General features: G+C 36.8%; 1 protein-coding gene across 2 annotated transcripts; it reads right to left on the reverse strand.

Moving 5' to 3' along the window:
• Positions 1-5,853, reverse strand: LOC121729166 (heat shock protein beta-1). 2 transcript variants are annotated; one of them, XM_042117591.1, is made up of 4 exons: positions 5,502-5,853; positions 3,285-3,338; positions 1,239-1,419; positions 1-754 (listed from the first exon to the last, which is right to left on the reverse strand). In XM_042117591.1, exons 1-4 carry the CDS (start codon positions 5,687-5,689, stop codon positions 560-562), a joined length of 618 nt encoding a protein of 205 aa, XP_041973525.1. In that variant the 5' UTR covers positions 5,690-5,853; the 3' UTR covers positions 1-559. The 2 variants fall into 2 exon arrangements, with proteins under 2 accessions (XP_041973525.1, XP_041973526.1); XM_042117592.1 differs by lacking the exon at positions 3,285-3,338 and having other exon boundaries at positions 5,502-5,837.
• Positions 5,854-18,364: the final 12,511 nt, after the last annotated feature.

The raw sequence follows: 18,364 nt of genomic DNA on the forward strand, positions 1-18,364 counted from the left end.
TATCATTATAGATTTTATTGACATCTAAAACTTTTGTAACAACTGTTTGTACTAAAATATAAACGTGTTTCTGTTAAAAGCTGTTAACAAAGTGCATTTACTTATTGCTTCGTAGCATACGTAAATAGTGTTAAGAAAATGGACATCCAAATAGACGTAGACTCGCCCATCGTAAGCAAAGCTCTACTCTACAAGTATATAGGAGTGCCGGCGGGGAACTTGCTCACCCGCGCCTCAGATCCATCAGTCACTCTAATATCAGTTTAATATCATAACATCGCGATACAAATGCACAATTCCGATCTGATCACAATGAAAGCGGAGGCTCTAGCGAACGGTGCAGATCTGCAAACCCCACTGAGATCCGAAGTAGATTTTCATCCGTGAAATCGAATCGCCCAACGGTTCAATTCGAATTTAGTCGTTAAAAAATCATGAGATTCTTAAAAATAACCGAAATAAATATTTGAATATTTCCAAAACTTCTTATAATACTTTGTAAAATAAATTATTAACAGTATGGAATAGCTACTCGAGCTGCGTTCGTTGGATGAGATTCTCAGTGCTTCTGGATGGGAATGTTCCTGTCCGTGATGGCCAACTGCGGCAGGGGAGCCTCCACCGTCAGGACGCCGTCCCGGGACAGCGACGACTTGATAGCCTCGGGGTTCGTGCCTTTGGGCAGGAGGAATTCTCTGTTGTACTCTCTGTATACTGACTTCGTTTCTGATTTCTCCTCGTGCTTGGCGTGGACCTGAAATTTTCGAATGCAACTTTTAATCGAAAGAATTCAGTCTTGCGCGAGTACTGGAATGTACGCCGAGTCGTTGGCACGCACGGCGGTTTTAAATAAAAATTTAATACAATCGTTTTATTCAGATGAAATCGTACGTCACAACTCACAATGCAATGTGACTTAAAAAAAATGCACGATACTGAGTGATATGTTACAACAGCATTTGGCACTCATTCACATTTTCTTTTGCGCCACGATGTTTTCATTATCATCGAAAATTCTAGTTTAGTATCGTTAAAATGTATACTATTCAATGCATTGCCAAGATGTAAATAATTAACAAGGCCATGATGTCGAACTCTGAAGTTCTATGTACTATTCCTCGTAAATATTTTCAATAAAAATTATGCGCTAACAATAATTATATTCTTCTTATGTTCCTTTTATAATTTACTCGTCTCTATAGTTCCAAACAGTTTATCTTGTTTAAAGTTAAACTTACCAATAGTTTGTTGTCAACCGTCTTAACGACGATTTCTTCTGGAGTGTACTGGCTAACGTCAAATCTGAGTTTGAGGGACTTGCCGTCGCCTTCGTCCTGGATGAGTGGGGAGTTGAGGCTGTCCCAATGGCTAGGCTCAGCTAGCTGTCTGCTGTCGCTATGTTGTGATGATGTAGTTGTGCTGAAGAAACAAAAAATAATGAATTAGTCTCTTTTGCATTTTACGAAGGTGAGGGGTTCTTCTAGATTTAAGACAGTCTATTGTCTTAATATATTTAAACCAGCTTAGAAATTTACACCTATTAATGAGCTTATTTAGTTTAATTGTGAATTGAGTGCACATGAAAACTGTACTGCATTGTTAATGTAACGAGCATTTTTCAGTTCTCACGCTAGATTATATCTGAATAACATTGCATTTACGGTACCTCTGAAACGTTTTATATCTAACCGTATTTCTAAAATGTTTATCATGCGACATGCAATGAATTACAATTCGCCACATATTCCGGGAATCCAATTATTTTTAAATGCAAAAATGTTGATATCGTGCACGAACGGTTTTTTTAGAAAAAAATTGCCACATCAAGTTAGTTCCTTAAAAATGAGAACTTATACCCCTTTACAACCCATAATTACTCTTTATAGCCCATTATGCTGGGAGTTGGGACAAACAAATATTACTTACTTTGGGTCTTTTTGGAGTAGAAATGCATATTAATATACCTTTAACTGTATTTGACAAAGCGATAGCGCATTGTACGAAGTTTTTAGTTACTTTTGGGCTCCTTCCAAAACTGTGATCCCTAAACACGTGGAAATAATATTGTGGGCATACTATAGTTCTTTGGTAATGGATCGATGTTTTCGTATTTAATTACTTTTTCCGGTTCAGTTCTGAGTTCTAAATTTCTAAAGATAGATTTTTGTTTATACCAACTTTTAATGACTATTATATTGTTCAAGAGAATGTGAATAATCTTTAACCTTCACTGATGTCTGGGCAAATATTTTAATTTCGCACTTTATCTCCTAATGAGGTTCGTTTTCGTAAATCGGCTATTTTAGTTTTGATAACACTTCACAAGGTGGCTGATGTCATTCCTGCGAGTGCAGACGCAAGGTCACTGTCAACAAATGATCTCACCAGCGTCATACCAATATATTAGGATACAGAATACAGAATAGGTGATTTTTATTACCATTGGTGTATAATATGTACTTTTTATTACCATGTATGTAAGTATTTTACTTGAGAAAAAAAGCGGTGTTTACATTGCGTTTGGTCTCTCCGGATATTATTTGGTCAGTATATTAATAGATTACGCTGAAACTGTTCTTCGGTGGGAAAACTGCGTTCAATTTTTATATTATGCGTTACTTTTGATGTACCTACCTACTACTAGGTATTTCTACGTCATTTTTCCTCTTTCCCTACTCGCTTAGTTAAGGTTGGTATCACAATAATTATCTAAATATTATATCCTGACCTTTGATCAGATCCTGACCCAATCTTGCTTTATGCGTCCATTAGCATTATTTAATACCTATTCATTATAATTCTCTGTTTCTCTTAATTTTTAGTATCACTATTACCTTTTTCTGTTTGAAATAATATAATGAAGCTAATATAATTAAATTGTTGAGTTTCTTTGGTGCAATGCATAGATGTTGGAATTTAATGAGTGTATACTAATAATCACTAGAAAATGTTACTGTCTACAACGACGTAATTTATATAATATTTCTACATAATATCTAAGCAAACATAATATGTTTTCATACTTAGATATTAAAGAAATACGTGATTGTGTATTTAAATATGCAAATTATTGTGCTAGTGGACGTACAATTATTACAAAGTAGTACAGTAATACTATTTATCTACAAACTTCATAATATTTCAAATTGCATGCATGTCAATAATTGTGCATTATGGATGTGCATTGGGGTCTCATAGACTTAGTGCAAAATATAGTGAGGTTTGTGCTAAGCTAGACACACATACATGGCATAAATACTATTTATGTAAACTGTGTAGTTTACCTCTCTGAAGACGAAGTTACTCCTCCGGAGGAAACAGATTCGAAATTGTAAGACATGCAAAAAGCAATATTCGTTGTTAGTCTTATTTGAATAATAAATTAATAAATATTAATAGTATGTAAGTATACAACAAAAAATTATATTAAAGTCATAAAGCTTATACACAGCAAAAACCTTAGTTAATATAATACACCGTATATAATATGTGATCGAAGAATACACCTAATAAATGCATAGTACAGTATAAATAAAATACAATTTAAATACTTAGTAGGTACATAATTTTCATATAAGTTCTTAAACTTAGTATGTTATGATTATGAGGCTAGATTTTATCCTTCCAAACCATTTATGGAAAACGAGCTTTTGCCCGCGGCTTCGCTCGCGTTAAAAAGTATTATTATATACAAACTTTCATCCCCTATTTGAACCCCTTGGGGTAGGAAATTGATCAAAATCCTTTCTTAGCGGATGCCTACGTCATAACATCTACCTGCATGCCAAATTTCAGCCCGATCCGTCCAGTGGTTTGGGCTGTGCGTTGATAGATCACTATGTCAATCAGTCAGTCACCTTTGATACTCGTATGAATTATTTACTGATTAAATGCGAGTCGGGTATTGAAAATTATTTCGTTGGGTAACTGTCAACTGACCAAATCGAATTACTTTTAGATTATTTAACTCGCATATGATGTAACAAGCGATCGACAAGTAAACATGTGTCGTTAAGAACAAATTAATGTAGTTATTTATAATGTAATATCGATGCCATAAAAGTCGAGTCATACATATTTATATTATTGTGATTAACCTGCATAATAACGTGCCACCCAGTCCACCCACCGTGTGGTGGGTGACATTAGTCAACTGTGCAGAGGCGGCCCTATTGCTCAAATTAGGGCAATTTGTATTTAAGGTGAATTTTGGTGCAAAAGAAGTTTAAACTTGGGGGCGAAGCACTATTAGAGGACACGCGATAATCGTTATTAGTTTCGGGCGTCCTTGCGTCTCCGTTGTTTTGTAATCGCTCGGACCTGCCAAGTATCTTCAATTCCGATTGGTGGTACAAGTTGCATCACAACATTACTATTTTCACCATTTGGGTCATGTACGATCATAATATTTTGGCTAGATAGTGCTCATTATACGGGCGTTTAAAATAAATAGTTATTTAATATTATAGTGGTCGGATGGTTTTGGGTTACATTACAGAGCTGATAAAAAATACATAAACCAGTTTTCAAATTACCGTTAGATTGTTATTTGTAGCATTTTATTTGTTGACGACGTTGGCCAGCCGAAAAAACATCGTTTCTATTAAAAACATAGGAAACGCTTCTAATCAAATCGAGCGAGGCAGCCGCTGTGTTTATCGGAAATTTGGTTTGGCGTTCTAAAATTCCTCGTTGTTACTACCCATGACTGGGGTGACGTCAATACCGTTCTCATGAATCGATCTGAAAACCTTCGTTTGTGGTTTCGCGAATCAAGGACATTGCAGGGATTCGAAGGACTTCTCGCCGGGCTCCCTCAGGGCACTTAACCTTGCCCTATATCTTATTGTGTATAGAGAAGAGGTATCAGTTTACAATTAACAATCTGGCTAAACTGTTGCTTTTTAATATGCTCGCAGGCAAAATATAATGTCTAAGTCAAACTACTTCTTCATGTCGAGTTACGCAATTTGTAGGTGTAATAGTTTACTCGGTAAAAAGTTGTAGAACGTAATTCATGTAAATTTTCACAATTGTGTATGAATTGTGTTGCCGTTCGGAGCAGCCGGCCGGCGCTATTTCTATTTATGACATCATTCGCGTTGGGCTTACGTATCGTTGCACGCTTTAAATGGAGCCGACTAAGATGTCTGCAGTTGATGCCGTTCCGCGGAATGATCCCGAATAATGCCTTTTGAATACGACCACTTTCGTGGAACCGGCGAGGTCAATCGAGGCGGACGACTCTTACGAAATCACTCGACAATGTTATTTATTCAAGATACCCTTTAAGGAACACGGGGCCGACTACATTATAATAAATATGACTCGAAATATGTTAATTTTAAGTTGCCCAATATAATATTCACCCGCTGCGTAATGAAATCTTTTGATCGAAAACTAAACATTACTTCACTCGATTATTATTAATTTTATGCTCATGCATTCACTTAAAGTATTAAATCATTCACTTAAAGTATTAAATCAATAAAAATAAATACCTCGTAGAACTCTTGAAGAAGTTGTTGCTTTCCCTGTTCATGAGTTCAGATCGGAATTTGCTCATCTCCTCCTCCATTTTCCTCATTTCGGCGTCGAATCTCTCCCTGATGCTCGAGAACTCTGTGTCGATGACAGAAAAATCTCCAAGTTTGATGGGAATGTTCCTCTTCAATCCACTATCGGCCATGTTCACGTGTTAGGAAAACTGTCGAACTAAACAAACACTGAAGGAAACGTTCTCGTGTAAACACAGTTCACAATGTCGCTACGCACTCGTTGGTAGACAAGGCAGGACTGATCATTAGTCGTCGACTCGGCGCCAGGGGGCTTGCGCACAGTTTTAAATAGCCTCACGTTTGAAACGCCGCGGCTGACTCGCTCTTCGTCATACGTCCCACACTGTGCTTCTCGCTCATTCCACAGTCTACGTCTTCAGGCAACATCTCAAGCATGCGAACCTTGCGGCGCGCCGAAGGTGGTGAACACCACATAATTTAATTGATGAATCATTACGCCGTTTCTCATTTGGCTCTATATGGTAATCGAGCAGACTTAACGCTGGATATTATTCATTACGATATTTTTATTCCCCAACTCGCTATTGATGCTTTATGGTTCATGTTTTCATTGCGTCGGAATTTTTTCCACAAAGTGAGGAGACAAAACAAAGTCGCCCACTTCTTAGAAAAAATTCCGATATATTGCTAAATGCATTTTTAAATAAAGGTAAACAATGTTTATATCGAGTTTTTTTGTAAAATAAAACAATTCTCTCTTTGGCTTAATATACAGGGTGTAGCGTATTTTACTTTTAAATTAATTTATCTCGTAGTCTATACTTACTAGCGATACCTATAGCTGAATATAAAATAATTCGTTCTATTGTGTTATTCGATTTATTGAAATTATTGATTCTGAATATGAAAAATCCTTGGCACAGATATTTTCATAGAATGTTTTGTAAACAGGTAAATATTCAGTTTTCAGTTTCAGTCGTGTTGTACAGCTCTAGTTACTATGGTAATGCCTTCGACCACATAATATTATGAACGGTAATGCCAGTTTTTCAGGCGCTACTTTGCACATTTCCTTAATGTGTCTACTATCACTTTATGCCATTGTTTAACATTTCCTTGATAGCGCTTATCTTTAACGTTTACTGGAACAGACGTGATACAGCAGCTTGCATATTATGGTAGTTTCTGTTTACTTTTTCTTTACGGGAGTCGGGACTTTCTGACTAAGGTTAGCTGCAGCTATTTGAATAATGTATAGCGTCAAGGTAGGATCAAGGATGTATATTGCGTGGGTATAATTTTATGGTCAAACTTCGGAGAAAGTCATAACACTTCATAATATTTATAAATGTTTGATATAAAATTAAGGGCTACTATCCTTTGTGGCTTGGACTTAAAATAAGACTTATTCACTTATGAGTAAGTAATTATGGGGTGTGGGAGCAAATCCTAGTCTAGTAGGTACTTCATACTTAGTTATTTTAATCATATTTTGTAAATTAAAATTACTAATTACGAACTGAATTAGTTAATAGTGTCAATTAAAGTTATTACTTCAGTCATTTTATAAAATCTCATTTAATCTTTCCGCATTATGTTGCCTGCTGTATGTGGTTCTTTTTCCTTATTTTGTCTCTACGAATAACTTCCGTTGGTCAGATGTAGTGGGCTGTAAAACCGAATTTACCGATGAGTGTGACGTCGGTTGCGTCAGCGGGTGTCGTTTCGCAGTAATGTAGACTGTAGGTGTATGGTAGTTACGTAATACGTTTACAATGCTAGATGACCTTCCACCGGCCTAACTGTGTGTGTTCTTTTTGTACAAACATCATTTTTAAACATGACATAATTGCAATGATCAATTGATTCGGAATATTCTAGTTTAATATACTTACTTGATGATCAAGTCTACTTATGACTAGTTTGTTAGTGTTCATGTTTACATCGATGTAGATATTGGACGCTGGAGTGGACTGAAACATGTTTATCTACAGCTTCTGGATGCTATTTGTCTACATTGACACAGTGCTGAGCGAGCGGCAGAATCTAGTAAGTAATACTGACGTCCGCTATAAGTCTGTGTCAAAAATAATAATCATCACTAAATCACATTTAACTTGCCTACTAATCATTAGTTGTGCCTACTTTTTTAGATATCTACTGTACATAATGTCTAACGGCCGTTCCCAATATTTGATCTCAGGTTTTGCCCTACTAGAGATAGGAATAGCTCACATAAGACATTAGAGACATAATATATTTTATGTCAATTATGAGCTATTCCTATCTCTAGATAGATCAATTATTGGGAACGGCCGTAAGTAAGTAATAAAAAGATCCACTATGTAGGTAAGTATATTATATACAGAGTACACTAATGTAATGTAGGAGTGATAGTGTCCAAACTCCAAGTAGGTACATGATGTGCTGTGCACAAGAGGTAAGAACTAAGAGCACTTTCTGTTACAGCCATGCCACACGACGTGGTGCGGTGCCGCACCGGAGGTCATCTCGCCGGACTACCGGCCGTCACGGTGAGTGCGGCGCCACGTTTTGCAGTACTATAGCGTCTGTAGCAGCGACGGACTCGAGCTCCACCAATACCTCTCGATTCCAGTGCACGTGCGGTGCAGCGCCGGAGCGCACCGGACGGCGCCGTGTCACGTGTGCCATACCATACATTTTTATATGTAGGAAACCGGAGCGGTACCGGTCAGGCGCCGCACCGCCGCCGCACCGCATCATGATCGTGTGGCATGGTACTTACACGCCATACGATTGGTGAAAGATAAGGCGCAGCCTCGCAGGACCGATTTTTATACGCATGAACCATAATTTATCTTTCTTGTCTGACAATTAGGTAATCAACCTGTAATGTCCTAACTAAACTTGGAAATAATAATTTTCCAACCGATTCACGAGTCACGACACCCGAGTCAAGCCACGCCCTAAACCACTGGACCATGCAGGCACTACGAAGCAGAATGATGCTACTGAAACAGTAAAGTTTTAATTTTAGACCAATATTAGTATTGTGTACTATGAAGTCTGTTGGAATGCCATTATACAGCCACATGGTATTCCTTCCTGTATACAAAAAGGGAGTCCCGGAAACTATTCCCTTACAGCCTACACGTGCGCTTAATGTATGCTAAATATATTTTGTACTGTAAGGGGAAAGACGAAGGTATAGTCATCAGCTAAAGTTGAAATTGATGACAGTCAACATATCAACGAATTCCGGCATAGCATTGATTATTAAATTAACGTGTAAGTAGTTCTTTTTGTTTGAAGTAGCCTGTTAGTTAGGTACTTACTTATCTTATTTTTAACTAGCCCGGGTCTTCAAAGAAACTGGCACAAGTAACTAGTCTACCTACTAAGACTCCGTTTTTATTATCAAGGTTTGTCACTAATTGTTAGTATTAAGTTTAAGTATGTAGGTGGTAGATAAGCTTCTAGAACGGGACCATTTAATATTTACCTACCTGCAGAGAGTTTAGACAGAAACTAGTATGAAGTATCAGTTCCTATTGTGTGCAGTGTGCCTTTTTAAAATAATTTGGCTTTGGTCAGTCATGTCTTTGGGACTGCCTCCGCTGCCGGCGCCGGTTGCCGGGCTGGCTGCCGGAGCCGCTTTCCGAAGTTTGTCGAAGTCATGCGATGTTTGCCGAATAGGCTGCCAGCGCCTATTCGGCATATTTTGGTATGGCATTTTAAATATGTAATTATTCCGTTCTCAGCGTATGCCCACGTTATACTAATTTAGCAGCAGATCATCTAATTGTAAAGAAACCGTCACAGCTAGAAATAAAATAGTTCCAAGTAAGTAAATGATTAATGCAGCATAATTGTACCAACTAGGTAGGTACTATCTGAGACCAATGTCTCGTCTGACTCAAGAGTCAGTGGCAGATGATGGACCTACATTAAATTTAGGCAAACCCAATCCAAATATCATCCTGACCAAAATATTACGTAGGTAGGTCCGCCATCTGCCATTTGACTTAATTTCCTGGCCCAAGTAGGTCTACTAGGCATGTATGTGGGCTTGGCTGACTGACAAACTTTTATTGAATACAATTAACTGATACCTCCAAACTCATCTGGATTTTAAAAACCTCTAGAATGATTTGGCTTCAAACAGTAGCCGCTTAATTCTGGACAAACCAGAGTGCAGTCTTCACAAGAACAATGATAATATCCTTGTGTAAGAATTTATTTTCAAGAAAGCGTACGGTATAGGTACCTACATACGTAGATATTATTTCCGGCAAGACAAAGATATAATAATATAATATCCTTGTTATATTAATAATAATGCATCATAAGTATTAAGTTGTGAGGCTGCAATAATAAGACCAAATGCCAAACAAGGAAGTACCAGTTTCTTATGAGGACGGAAGCTGACATCATCCAACTTTCGAAAAAATACAGTCTATTTTTGTCGTGTTACAAATTAAGATTATAAATCAGAAGAGACCGTTGCCCCTTCCTACGCACTCTAGTTAGAACTTAACTCAGAATTTAATTAGAGAAAATAATGAATGATACAAGTAGTGAGGGTTCAAAACTTAAAATTTAGCCTGGAATTTTGTACCTTAATCTGGTAGTTTCAGGGGTTATTTTAAAAAAACAACTGCCTTGTATCCTTGATCCTTTTCAGGATACAAGGCATGTATCCCCTGAACTCTACATGTGCTCTACAATGATAATATGTTTATATTGGTTCCTCTTTCTATGCATAAAGAAAAATCATGTGGGTAGACACTACTACCTACTTAGTAATAGGTACTTACTTATTATGATAAAGATTTTTCTAGAAGATATAGTATATAAATAAGATAAGTATAATATTATACGACGACGACGGTGGGATGAGAAGTATAGGTATAATTATTATAGGTCTACCAGAATCAGAATCTGAAAAGTGAGAAAAGAAATTGACTCTAGTAATACCGGGGTACTTGGAATAAAACATTTTGATCCTTTTTTTTCCTTACAGGGCGGCGGCTGATTCTGTGTGTGAAACATGTAAATATAAAAATTTATCCCATGATTCTTTTGAAATAAATTTGAAAATAATTCATTTGAAAATAAATTTCGTCAACTGTTTTGAATATGAATAAAATTGAACAAAGAGCGGTGATAAAGTTTCCTCATATGAAGGGGATAAAGGGGAGAGATATCTCTGATGAATTAAAAAATGTTTTGGGTGAATCTGCTTCCTCTCATGCCACAGTAAAAAACTGGGTAGCTGATTTTAAACCACAGAAAACGCGGTCGTACATTGTGTCAAAGATGAAGCGCGCCCCGGACGTCCAAAAAGCGTCATAATGAGGAATATTGTTTCCGTCTCTGGGCAGGGGCGCCAAAATACCAACTGCTCCCTCTGAATCGTATCCAACGAAGGGCCGCTCAAATTGACCCCTTGGAATTATGCCGAAATGTAGCTTCACTTTGCATCCTCAATCGGTTTTATCACGGGGAGTGCTCTGAGGAATTCTTCGGAAATACCACCTGCAACTTTTCGGCATCGCCCACGCGAAAAACATACCATCCTCATCACCTTGATGAGTGGCAGTCTTCCACCGTGTGTTTTTTGCGAAACTTTTTGCCGCGAACTGTAAAACTCTGGAACGAACTGTCACCAACAGTATTTCCGGACCTATCCGACCTGCAAACCTTCAAGAAGAGAGCGTATTCCCTCTTAAAAGGCCGGCAACGCACTTGCAGCTCTTTTGATGTTGCGAGTGTCCATGGGCGACGGTAGTTGCTTACCATCAGGTGACCCGTTTGCTCGTTTGCCCCCTTATTTAGTTAAAAAAAAAAGAACTACTGGAGCTATTTTTACGTTATTTAGCACAGAGACAGATAAGAAGTAGACCACGTAAATGATCATAGGCTATTTTTTGTGGACTAATTTGTCTGTGAAATATCTTATTTACGCCGTACGCGGGCGAAGCCGCGCGGAACGTCTAGTTTACCTATATTCATAGACTACTTGCGACCACGTTTTTGCAAAAACGCCGCTAAGAATGTGAACTGCTTACGATCCACTAACAACAATATTTCCTAGATCCGCTGTGCAATCGACTGATAGTTTATCAAACGATAACAGGTTTTTCTTAACAACCTTAATCTAGTCAATTTTACTAGTTACTGTTAACAATTTATTTCAGTTTTATGGATGTCGAAGACAATGAGCCGCCCATAGGGCCAGGCAGGCCACAACACTGCGTTGCGGCGTCGTATCGCAAAAACAAACATCGCACTTTACGATGCGTTCTGCGACGTCGTAGACGCCGCAAGTCGCAACGCAGTTTTGTGACTTGTGGCCTGGCCCATAGTGTAATTCCTACCTAAAACTGTCTATAAGTTTTCCTACCTAAGATTCGGGTATGCATGCACTTAAAATACAAGGTAAGTATATTTTTATTTGCTGATAATGAATTTTCAATTTGTGGTGCGTTACAACCTTGCAGCTCTGTATTTCGCAATTCTGAGTGCGCACTCCAGTCTGGAATGCGAAGGAAGTGATAAACGTGAGGCCATTCACACCAGGCTGTAGCTATGATGTGGGAGTCTTAAGTAAACTGTAGGTACCGTAGGTACATTATATATTTTATATAATGTGGTGTATCTTATATCTTTAAACGAGCAATTTTCATGAAATTTAGTATATAGCGGGTTTCGGGGGCGATAAATCGATCTAGCTAGGAATCATCGATAAACTGAAAAATATGACTCTTCCTGACATCTATTGGCGAATAATAATACTATTGTTGGCAACTAATTGTTTTAACGACCAGCAGATGGCGTTATTAAGTAACACGAGGTCAATGAGTGTTTGCTATAATACAGGTCATCCAGGTACTAATATATTATAATAAGGTGTATGTATATTTTCCTCATAGTAGCTAGGTATTGGCATATCGTCACTATAGATGATAAGCGTCGTTAGATAGGGTCTTTAGAGTGCAATGACGACAAATTCTTATAGTTATTATTTTACTCTGTTTGGCTACCGAAAGTAGCCAAAGTAAAGCGCATTAAGTTAAGACAAAAGAATTAATTATTATAAGTTGTGCACTAAACCTTAGGCACTCCGTGTTACCAATAGGCCATAACTCATAAGCCAATAACCGCCTAAATAAATCATCAGTAGTCCGTGGTACCACGTGAGTGATTTAACAATAAGACAGGTGAATGACTCGGCGAATTAGAAGCAGGCTGTAATCGTTATCGACGCAGAGTCTGTCACGCACCATATAAGGAGAACGGCCGCTCGTGCCACCTACGCTACCTCCGCATGTTGGTATAAGCTGTAGTGACGTCATCATCTTAATCAACAATGAATGTACGTCCTTCGCTTGGGTTCAGCGTCTGTCCTCCCTAGAACATAGTTTTTCAGACTCCACGGACAAGCCAATAAGAATAAGGGTGAAGCCAAACGAGCGTAATTTGTGACTTGTGAGTCTCAGAATTTCGGCTGGCAGAAATTCTGCTGGATTCAGTTTCATACAAAAGTCCTGTTTGATTCACACGAGCGTAATTTCGTGAGCCATGATTTGTATGAAAAGATATTAAATTTACGCGGCAGAAATTCTGCGACTCAAGACTCACAAAATTCGCTCGTTTGGCTTCACCCTAAGCGCCGGGTGCGAAATGCGATAACGTTGGGTTGCACCAGAGGCGTGGTTAAAGTTAAAGTTATGGTTATAGTTAAGACTGGGTTGCACCAACTAACTTTAACTGCAAAATGTTAAATCTTTGGTTAAAGTTAAATATGGCGTCCTTACCTCCGCTCATACGTGAATTTCTCCGGTTAAAGTTAAAGCTAAAGGACGCCATATTTAACTATAAAAATAACTTTAACCACGCCTCTGGTGCTACCCAACCTAAGTGTAATTTAACTTTAACCTTAACTTTGACCGGAGAAATTGACAGATGACAGCTGATCCAACAAGGTTATAAATGAACGTGGGCGGGGGCGCTGCTGGTAAAGGAGAACTGTCACAAATGGCGTTTTTGTATGATGACAGCGTTAGTTCCTTTTTTCGCCACGTGCATTTAAAACCTTGTCGAGCTCTATGGCTATGGTTAATTATGGCGTCTTGATGGCATCCAACTGAACTTTAACCAAAGATTTGACATTTTGCATTGTAGTTAAAGTTACAGTTATAGTTAAAGTTAGTTGGTGCAACCCAACCTAAAGTACATAACTTTTCCTCACCTATATTTTACCAGTCACCAGATACAATATGATGAATCTCGTGACTGGTAAAAAAAACATATTAAATAAAAAAATATAAGGCAACTACAAAAAATGCGAGTAACGAACAAAGACTTCTATAGAATTCTTTAGTAACGAAACGCATACGTTTCGTTACTCGGTACTAGATGGCGTATTACTCGTTACTCAGTACCGAATACATACGGTTTGCTACAGCCACGTACAGCTCTAGATACATCATGCTTTTGTTTTGTTCCTTTATTGTTCTAATAAAGTGAGTTTCTCAAGGTCGGCCACAAGTCACAAACCTGTCTATCAGAGGTCGGCAGACGGAGCGGAACGAACCTGCTCTTCCGGATTATTTTTCATAGGGATTATATTTCATTGAAATTAGACACGATTCCAGTTCGCCGATTAGATATTTCGCTACACTCCACTGCCTCCGTTAAGTGGATTCAATAATAAAACCCACGCAAGTTTGGTAACAACTGCTACCGAAAACCTCATCCACAGATACCTGTCTCGTCAGTGGTGGCTGCAACTTGATCTCATGACCAGAGATTCAGAAGCGTAAATCGCTATCGTAATTCGTATCAGCCCTGGATTAATAAATAGGCCGCAACTGGTACTTACCTAAATGTAATGAGTCCAAGCACGTAATGTTATATGTCGTCTAATTAATTCACCGATTAATGATTAATTGATTAGTGATTACCTTATAAGTAAAGTATGATACAATCATAGTGGGTGTTTCTACTACGGAAATGTAAGGCATAGATCATCCTACGCGTAACGCGACAAATACCTAAGCGATAAGTTGATAATGCGAAATGTAGAGATAAGGGTCATAAAAATACGTGCGATAGCTCATTAGATTCGGGAAGACGTCTAGAAAAATGTATCGGAAGCGTGTATTAGGTACATAATATATTGCAAAATTTATAAGCAAATTAGTTTGCCAAAAAAATGGTATTACGTTTTTTGTTAAAAACTCCGAAACTATTAACATTTAGAAGTTTAAAAAAAAAGATTCTTAAAGAAGAGGAAATTTTCATACGAAAACTCCCAACTCCCGGAGTTCTATCTCTATTATTTATAATTCAAATTTAACGCTGAAAGTAAGCCTCCGCGCGGCATTTTTAGGTAGCGCGCGCGGCTTTAAAACCGAGCACGTCACACTGATTATTTTTTTAAAGGTAATAAATACTAGCGACCCGCCCCGGCTTCGCACGGGTATAAAATATATTAAGAGGATACCACAGCAGCTAGAGAAATGAAAAAAAAGTACGTGTAATATCTATAGCTGTCTCCCTTACCTCAAGCCTATACCGCAGAACGCGATAGAGACAACTGCAGAAAATCCAGAAAATCAACGATTCGTTGTCCCCTGATTCCTTCTCCAAAACTTAACCGATTTAAGTACTTTTTTCATTAAAGATTAAAAAAAGGCTTGAGCTGTGTTCCTATGTTTTGCTTTTTTTGTATACCTAATCTATCCAAATCTGTTTTCTGGACGTTTGAACACAGTGGAAAATCTGGCCATTTTTTTGGGTTTTTGAACGTACATATCTTATTTAATAATTAAATTATGAAAAAAAGGAAAACATAGGGACATTGTATTAGTGGCCGTAGATATTCAGGAAAAAAATTATAACTCTACTAGCATTATCCAGGGAGGAAACAGGGGACAGCGTTTGTATGGGAAAAATGGCGGTGTGGAATCCTCTTAATTTACTAACTGTTGCCCGCGACTTCATCCGCGTTAACATAGTATAATAACAATATATGGATATTGATAGTTTTCTCCTTTTTGTTTTTGTGGTTCCTTATACAAAGGGTAAAAACGGACCCTATTTAAGCAAACGTCAATAAACTTTCATGTTTCTAACTCAAGAAATGACGGACTTTCATTGAAACTTTCTACCCCAATTTCACCCCCTTGGGGGTAGAATTACCAGAAACACTTAAATACGTATCCATTCATTTTTAATCAGTATCACAAAAATAATGTTTCATGTTTCTAACTCAAGAAATGACGGACTTTCATTCAAACTTTCAACTCCAATTTCACCCCTTTGGGGGTAGAATTTTCAGAAACGCTTAAACACGTATCCAATCATTTTTAATCAGTAACCCAAACATAAAATTTCATGTTTCTAACTCAAGAAATAACGGAGTTTCATTCAAACTTTCAACCCCAATTTCACTTGCTTGGGGGTAGAATTTCCAAAAACGTTTAAATACGTATCCATTCATTTTTAATCAGTAACCTAAAAATAAAGTTTCATGTTTCTAACTCAAGAAATGACGGACTTTCATTAAAACTTTCAACCCTTATTTCACCCCTTTCGGGGTAAAATTTTCAAAATTCCTTCCTCAGTGGGTGTTTACTTAATAAAACAACCCTACTCACCAAATTTCGTGGTTGTAACTTTTACAGTTTTTGCTCAGCGATGATGACATGTAATTTTATAAGTATAGATTAATTTAAAAATTTCAAAAAGTTATTGTGCTACAAATTCTTTGAAGTGTTTGGAATACCGAACACTTCAAAGAATTTGTTCCCGTTGGAAATTTAACTTCAAGTTAATTTTTCAACAAATTAGTTAGGCAAATGTTAACTAACGAAATTTTTTCGAACTTCCGTCCTCGTTGTAGGTACTTTAAATAAAATCTTAAATAATTTTCGTAAAATTTTTTCACTTCGTGGAACCCTTGATATAAACATACTTAACAAGATCACGCCATAAAAGTTAAAAAAATTAATACTTACTTTGTTTATAATAATTTTTTAACTTGAACAAAAAACTAGAAATCCAAGTAACGCGGTTTTGAAGGCGCGCGCACTACCTAAAAATGCCGCGCGGAGGCTTACTTTATGCGTTAAAATTAGAATTATAAATACTTAATAGAGATAGAATTCCTAGAATAGAGTTGGGAGTTTTTTTAAGGAAATTTCCTCCACTTTAAGAATCTTTTTTTTAAACTTCTTAAATGTTAATAGTTTCGGAGTTTTTAACAAAAAACGTAATACCATTTTTTGGCAACCTAATTTGCTTATAACTTTTGCAATTTTTTGTGTGGTAATACACGTTTCCGATACATTTTTCTAGACGTCTTCCCGAATCTAATGAGCTAGATTCGCATGTATTTTTATGACCCTTATCTCTATATTTCGCCATTCTCAACTTATCGCTTAGACTACAAGGGCTTAGTTATACAGTGTGTTCAGTTAAGTTTTAACTTTTACGTAACTTGAAAATATCAAAGAAATAAGTTAATAACTAATGCGTAGTAAATAATAAATAGGTACTATAAATAAATAATTTAGGAGTGGCACAGGGATCTATTTTAGAAACTATTTATTTGCATTTAAAAAGTGTTTGTTTTTTTACACAAACAATTTTCTTAGATTATCTTAAAATACATAGGTAGGTACTAGGGTAAGTTGTAGGAATTCTACAGACCTTAATGATTAATTATTATTATTGGAAATTCTGGAGGTAGGTACTTACTCTTAGAAATCTGCAATAAATCGGTAAAACCTTGAACATTGTTTACGATTATGATAGCGCTTTTATTAAAAGGCTATTTGTGAATACCTATCTATTTTTTGCTATTCCAAGTGATGACTCATTCTAAACTGTTTACACTTTACAGTATATACTTTAGTATGAGTAGTAAGAAAGCCATAATTGATTATTCTTTTCATTTATTACACATTTTTTATAAATTCTGTGGATTGTAGTAAATAATCGGCCAAGTGCGAGTCGGACTCGCACACGAAGGGTTCCGTACCGTTATAGAGCAAAAATATGCCAAAAGTTGTTTTTGTATGGGAGCCCCCCTTAAATTTTTATTTTATTTCAATATTAAATATTATTAATTATTAAAGAACACATATATTTAAGGCCTTTGTGAAATTTTCGAGTGCCTACCTGTTGCCATTATTGATATTGAGCAAAAAAGGCAAAAAAATAATGTTTTTGTATGATTTTAATATTATGTTGTTTTTAGTATTTGTTGTTATAGCGGCAACAAATATACACAATCTGTAAAAATTTCAGAGTCTAGCTATAGCGGTTCTTGAGAGTTGAGATACAGCCTGGCAACAGACAAACAGACGGACAGACAACGAAGTCTTAGTAATAGGGTCCTGTTTTTACCCTTTGGGTACGGGACCCTAAAAAGGTGTAAGACTTATTTACAGTTGAATTATTGAAGTCATACAGCAGTTTGTAGACAAGCAATAACAACTATGGAAAAGGTGTTATCAGTCTATTAAAGTATAAATATTTTTGAAAGTTTTGAAGTGAAATATTAATATTAAAATATATTATAACATGACAATATTTGCTTGGGGTTACCCCAACACAACTTAGCTATTAATCCTTTGATTGTGGATTCTTGGAAATCTGTTGTTATTCTATTGTGTCTCGCTCACCGGTGAGCTTATGGGGGTTTAAATTGTATTTACTTTGTCCTAAATATGTGGATTTTGCTATTTCTTATAAAATTATTATTGTTTCCTATCTATGTTTCAACGTTATCTACATTATTCATACCTAGATAATGCAAAGATTTTACTGAGATAAAAGAAAAACATTCA

Source organism: Aricia agestis, chromosome 7, assembly GCF_905147365.1.
Source record: "Aricia agestis chromosome 7, ilAriAges1.1, whole genome shotgun sequence".
Taxonomy (NCBI): Eukaryota; Metazoa; Arthropoda; class Insecta; order Lepidoptera; family Lycaenidae; genus Aricia; species Aricia agestis.

Bases quoted from the DNA above. Each gene is read 5' to 3' on its own strand.
- LOC121729166 (XM_042117591.1), bottom strand. From the start codon at position 5,689: ATGGCCGATAGTGGATTGAAGAGGAACATTCCCATCAAACTTGGAGAT. The intron at 1,420-3,284 runs GTAAACTACACA...TTGTTTCTTCAG, and splicing joins GTAACTTCGTCTTCAGAGAG to CACAACTACATCATCACAAC. The intron at 755-1,238 runs GTAAGTTTAACT...CGAAAATTTCAG, and splicing joins CGGTTGACAACAAACTATTG to GTCCACGCCAAGCACGAGGA.